The sequence below is a fragment of the Acyrthosiphon pisum genome, chromosome A2, assembly GCF_005508785.2.
Source record: "Acyrthosiphon pisum isolate AL4f chromosome A2, pea_aphid_22Mar2018_4r6ur, whole genome shotgun sequence".
Classification (NCBI taxonomy): Eukaryota; Metazoa; Arthropoda; class Insecta; order Hemiptera; family Aphididae; genus Acyrthosiphon; species Acyrthosiphon pisum.
The window spans coordinates 57051387-57057744 of record NC_042495.1 but is presented as its reverse complement, the minus strand read 5'-3'; the positions used below and the strand labels follow the sequence as shown (position 1 = coordinate 57057744).

The 6358-nt window shown below is 31.5% G+C and overlaps 2 protein-coding genes across 3 annotated transcripts in view; both read right to left on the bottom strand.

Annotated features, from left to right (window-relative positions):
* Window positions 1–2293: 2293 nt before the first annotated feature.
* Window positions 2294–6358, bottom strand: part of LOC103311887 (probable inactive tRNA-specific adenosine deaminase-like protein 3) — a 37259-nt gene continuing 33194 nt past the window's right edge. For both annotated transcript variants that reach the window (XM_029490429.1, XM_029490428.1), the window contains exon 2: window positions 2294–3338. In XM_029490429.1, coding sequence (XP_029346289.1) covers window positions 2366–3328 — 963 coding nt within the window. In that variant the 5' untranslated portion in view covers window positions 3329–3338 and the 3' untranslated portion in view covers window positions 2294–2365. The remainder of the gene's footprint in view (window positions 3339–6358) is intronic.
* Window positions 4204–6301, bottom strand: LOC100167624 (actin-related protein 6). Its single transcript, XM_001952031.5, has 6 exons — window positions 5916–6301; window positions 5708–5825; window positions 5388–5580; window positions 4910–5325; window positions 4565–4830; window positions 4204–4505 (listed from the first exon to the last, which is right to left on the bottom strand). The coding sequence occupies exons 1-6, from the start codon at window positions 5990–5992 to the stop codon at window positions 4379–4381; spliced, it is 1197 nt and encodes a 398-aa protein (XP_001952066.1). The 5' UTR covers window positions 5993–6301; the 3' UTR covers window positions 4204–4378.

The following is a 6358-nucleotide window of genomic DNA, read 5'->3' as shown; positions in this document are numbered from 1 at the left end:
CCCTGTCACATTGTACAGTCTCCCGGCAAACACATATCTTTCATGTGGATTCCTGGACATAGCAATATAACAGGCAATGAAAAAGCCGACGAGGTCGCCAAACTCTCGCACATGTCACCTAAAGCTATCACTATATCAGATTTCTCCTATACCGACGCAAGAAAATATATAAAAAATCACACAATTGAAAGGTGGCAACAATATTGGTCAAATCAAACAAACCAAACTCAACGAAATTAAAAAATCAATAATCCCATGGCCTCCCCCTCCCGGATGTTCTAGAAGACTAGAAACAATTATAAACAGCCTAAGTATAGGACATAGGTCATACTTCATGTACCCACCGACACCTTATGACAAAAGAGGATGCACCCAACTGCACCACCTGTGGTGTCCAACTCACGATCAAACATATCTTCACCGAGTGCAGAAATAACCAACAAGATCGTATTGAAACCCTCGGAACCACCCACCTACACGAAATCCTCAGTCCTGAAGCTACCGCAATGCAAAAATTATTTATTTTTATAAAAAAATCTACATTATATAAGGAAATTTAACTTGTATTAATATGTATATGTTTTGTAAATATGTTCTGTAAATATGTCATAATTATGTAATTTACTGTCAGACCAATGGCCAAAGCTACCGCGGTCTTTTATGTCTAATAAAAAAAAAAAATTATTTAATTACTAATATGTATCATAAATATTAGACTGTAAGCCATTCATCTTCAGTTAACGAACTCATAAATATAAGCTGAGAGAGTCGTTTATATTTTAGTCGATATATTTTTCATTTTAAATTCAAATCTCGAACTTTTTTAAGCCAGACTTTTTTTTCAAGACTTTTCTGGGGGTTTATATAATATGATATGATATGATATAGTATGTACATCATTAATAGAACTCAGTCTTATATACAATAGATAGATCGTGATAAAACCTAAAAAAACCGAAAAAAATATAATTTCAAATAAGGAAGTTGTTATAGTATAAGATATTGTAATAATACAATTTTTGATTAGAACCATATTATTATAAAAGTTTCTACTCGTAAAGTAGTATTGTCATTTTTGAAAAATAATTAAAAATTTTTTTTTTTCATTTTCATATCTGCAAATTGCGATATATCGATAAAATCATGACATTATATCGATATTCGATATCTACTGAAGCCGACCGACGATATAAAAATATCGATATATCGTTGCCATCCCTAGATCTCATTAAAACGTACTTGGTCAGCCTAGGCAGAGGCCACGACACGTCGACATTACTTCAGGTAACTAGGTCTGTGGTATTTTCTCTCTGTACCCTGCTGATATTATAATCTTTAACCATTGTTCTGTGCTTTAACATACTATGGGTCAACCACGAATAATAATACTTATATATTAAATTATTTGGTGTCAACACAGGGCTAATGCCATATTGCCATACCTATACAGATTTGAACTCCAAAATTATTCAATATACCTACATATTATTATCATTAAATATTTAATTAATGTTGTAAACATTTTTGCACACCTACAGCCTACGACAGAGTACAGGCAACAGCACATGGTACAGAAATTATCATGATCATGCATATTATAAGTTATATAACATTAAAATATAACAATTGTCAATTGTCAATTTGTAATTTAAAATTATTAATTTTATGAAAAACATTTATAATTGCAACTCGCATAATATATAATTTACAACTTAATAAAATAGATTAATATTTAATATACACACAATTATGTCATCAAGAAATAGAACAGAAATGTTTGTGTTTTTGTATTGGATTATTTTTATTTTATACTGATATAGTAATATTTTTATAGTAATATTTACGTATAAGCGAAAATTTTCAAAATATTTTTAACTTGATGGATTTTTTTTAAAATTAACTGAGAAAAGCTAAGTTATTTCAACTGTAAATTAAACTAGTTAAGTTCATAAGTTGATTAGAAAATAAACTAACTAGTTAATGCCCACCTTTGCCCGTGCTGTGGTAACATATAGTTGATTTAGGTAGGTAGATATTTATTTATTATAATTAGGTACCTATCAAAAGAGGTTTAAAAGTTTATTAAATTTTTTTTTTTACTTAGAAATTTAAACATCAAATAAATTGATCAATGTAATGCAGTAGTATAGCTATAGATACCGGATATTATGATATACCTAGTTGTATAGATTTTAATTTGTCATTAAATTGGATATTGGATTGGTAGTTAGGTACCTACAAACTAAATACATTGGTAATAAATGCTAACAATTAACAATATTTAAGACAACCATTTAAACATAATACATATTATGTGCCAATTTATTATATTTATTATATTATGTAGATTTTAGTATTCAACAATTTACTCAGTGTGTGTTATGTTCTGAACAATATTGTTAGTATGCAAAACCAATGCTGCAGTTCTGCATTCTTCTTCTAAAACACCGGCAAAAACCTCAAATCGATGGTTTATTCCTTTAAGGAGATGTATGCTGACTGATCCACCCAAGCCTCCGGGCCCGCTGGCATCCTCAAATCCATAGAAAACTCTTCTCGCTCTGCTGTGCACCAATGCCATAGCACACATCACACATGGTTCTTTGGTAACATACACATCGTATCCTGTACATAAATATGGCCCAGTTTTGTCATAAGTGACCCTAGATGTTTTAGCTAGGGTAGACGAGGAGTTCCACGCTCCACCTCCTTGAGCCTTGGCCACTTTATCTACCACACACATAATTGCATGCTTTGCAGGGTGTTCGGTACGGAAATCACCACTTTGCGCTATAATCAAATCGTTCAAAGGATCGACCACCACAGCACCTACTCCACCAGTCGCACATGCCAACGCCGTCCTCATGTATCCATCAATAGTGGCAAGTTCAAGTTGGTTAAAAAAATCACCACGCAATATTGACTCTAGTCGTTTGTCTGGATGAAAGTTGCATGGCCACAGCTTACGAGCTTCTAGGTTCTGGCTACATGTTTTTGGCATGTAAGCCGGGACTGGAATGATCTCAGGTCGACCTGATAGGCCAGCAAAGTTAAATCCTTTGCCTTCCAACTCTGCCACACACTCGTCTGGATCCAAATCGTTGGCTAACATTAGTATGATCTTTTGATTTTTAACGCGTTTAAGATGAGTCAAAGAATTTATCACAGACAATTGTCCAAGATTCTTAACAATTTTGCTGGTTGAGGTTTGATTAATAATACTGTCTACAAACACATTCACTGTGGTGATACTATCAGTTGTTACATTCTCCGGCAGCACTGGTCTTAAAGTCCAAGTCATCGGCAGTCTGGATCGCTTTGGTTCCATTTTAACAAGTCTGTAACAAATTTTTGTTCTATGAGAAAACTGAAAAATACATTTAGAGCATTTAGTGTAGTATTTTTATTTCAAGTTATACTAAAATAAAAAGAAATGGATTCAAATTTCAACAAAATGGTGGCATTAATGTATATTTTTTGTAATTTTAAAAATATTTCAATTTGAAAAAAAAGTGATTTCCTAGGTATTATTATTTATTAGTAATGATCATATTAAATAATATAGATAGATAGCTCACAGCTTGTATAGTTTTAGTGACTGGAAATATTGTACAAAGGTTACAAAAACATGGTAAATAATAATTAGTTGAGTTGTCAATGAAGAATATTAGCCAATTTTATACATATATTTTTTTTTTTCTATGGGTAATAAATAATACTAAAATACTAAAAATTATGATTAAACTAAGGCTTGATAAAAGATTGGTACAATGAATACAAACATGGCATAATATTATGTTAAAATAAGATTTTTTTAATACAATTATTGTTTCATTCTGAATATTTTATTTTCAAAACAACATATTATATCAATTATCTGGAAAGTTAAATAAATTGATATTTCCAATACTCCATAGAATACCATAGTAGACATTATAGTTTATACGTAAAACATCCGCAAAACTAATCAATAGAAGAAAAAAGCAAATATATTGTGTACAAAAATATTTTTATTTTACATAATACTAATTACGTAATATTTAATCAATTTTAAAACAATTGATTAATGATAAAACAATCACAGTTTTATCTATCATACATACTTTTTATAAAAAAAATTAAATAAATATCAAATATTATAAAAATTTTTTGAGAAATAGATAATAGACATGATATTCTATTAAAATAGCATATAAATACATATCCTAGTCAAAAAGTAATTCACCATCTAAAAAGTTTTATTTTTAAATTCATAAAATATAATTTTATTGGTATTTTCATACACTTTGTTTCATAGAAGTTAAACCAAATTTACAATATTTATATGTAATAATTAATAAATAATAACTTATGTTTTATTTTTTCAGTCTTATTGTCTTTAAACATCAAATCGATGGCATGCAGAAAATCCTTCTTCATCGTATTCTTCTTTAGTCACCACAAGCGAAAAAAAGTCTGGATCTTTACTTAGTAAATTTCCTCCATGCCAAGCATATGTAATGGGACTGAAAATTTAAAAAGAATTAATACATTTTATTTTTGTTAAATTTATAATTTTGTTTACTTTTCAGGTACAGTTACTGAAACATCAAATTCATCAGGAGCAAGAGCCCGCACTTCTTTAGTAAGACGCTCTTCAAAACCAGGAAAACAACCGTTACCACCGGTTACAATAATGTTGTTATATAAATGAGGTCTAGTCTCTTCTGGACACAAATTTATACTGAGAATGATTGCTTCTGATATACCCATTTGTGGTATCCCAATATCATTTGGATAAAATAAGATTTCTGGTATGGTAAAACGTTCATTGTTCATTCGTAAAACTTGCTAATGTTGAAAATGGCAACAATTAATAATATTATACATAATACTTACCTGAAAAAAGGGCATCGTATTTTCTACTTACTTGATCTTTATCTATAGTTCTGCTCACAGAGGTCTCGTCTAATGTTCTTATAATTCCTCTATTCACAGTTGTGTAATCAGGTAGAACATAGTCTCTGACAATAGTATTTTTAGGCCATTTCATTTTTGCAATTTTATGATCTCGATCAAAATCTGTAGACATAAAACACAAGTCTTCCTTGCATTGATTCATAACGTATGTTTCTTCCATAACGTGTAACTGTCGGTATGATATCACTTCTTTCAAATGATTAGTAAGAATTTTGCCACCGACATTGATACGTAACATTCCAGGCTTGAATTTTTTTTGTAAAATGTAAGGAACAATATGTGTAAAACTATAGCCGGTTTCGACAACCAAACAACATTTGGTGGATGGTTTATCGTGGTGATAATGGTAACAAGATAGATTTCCAGCTAAAAAAAACATTTTTAACTTACACTTATGCAAAATTAGTAGAATTAAGGAGTTTATTTACCATTAGTTCGCAATAAAGCTTGGAACTCATATTCTTCAAAAAACATTTCTGTCATTCCTTCTTGAATAGAACTAAAATTGAAGTATGGTTCAGTCACAATTAGTGGCATTTCTAAAAAGTTGGCTTTGCAACAATCTTTACTGAATATGTAATCCCATACTGTTTTCTGAATATCCCAGTTCAACAAATAACCCTAGAAGTGAAGTAACTAAAATTACTATCAAAATAGAAGATGTGTACTAAATACATTTGAATGCATAATTACTATAGCAAGTATTTAAACATTCACCAAAAACTACGACTGCCATTTCCGGAAATACCTTTTGAAAGCCCAACATGAAGTACAGTCCCGATTTGTCTCGGCACTCTGAAAGCTGATCACCGATGAATGTTCTTCGCCGTTCACTCTTGGCCTTCATAATATAATTGGGTATAATCCTGAAAACAGTAATATTAATTAGGCATATTGCTAACAGGTAGGTACCTACATTAAACAATGTCAACGCGATCGTTCACATAGTGACTTACTTGGGCGTCTCATCGTCCGTGTGACCAACTTTGGCCGTGTATGCACCGTTGTCTAAGATGTAACTTTTCGTGTTCATCGCGTATGAAATCGATTCGGGACCGAAACAAAAAAAACCGCAATCGACGCTGCCGAATTAATAGCTTTACGCGTGAGCGTAACGTCGTCGTACCGGTGGCAGCCGCGGCAAATAATCACGGTCAGGTTATCACTCTTTTCGCCTTTTCGGCGTAACACGCGGGATGTGTGTGATAACGGCAAGTAGTGTTGTTGTTGTCGTCGTCGGTTCTCAAAATGCGCGTCATTGCACAATTGGTTCTCAAACGGTGGAGAAATAAAAAAACCAATATTGACGAAACCGCGCGTAAACTGGTAGGTATAAAATATGTGTGATATAAAATATTAATAATAATTACCTCGAAAATAAAACGTTACCGTAAAGAAG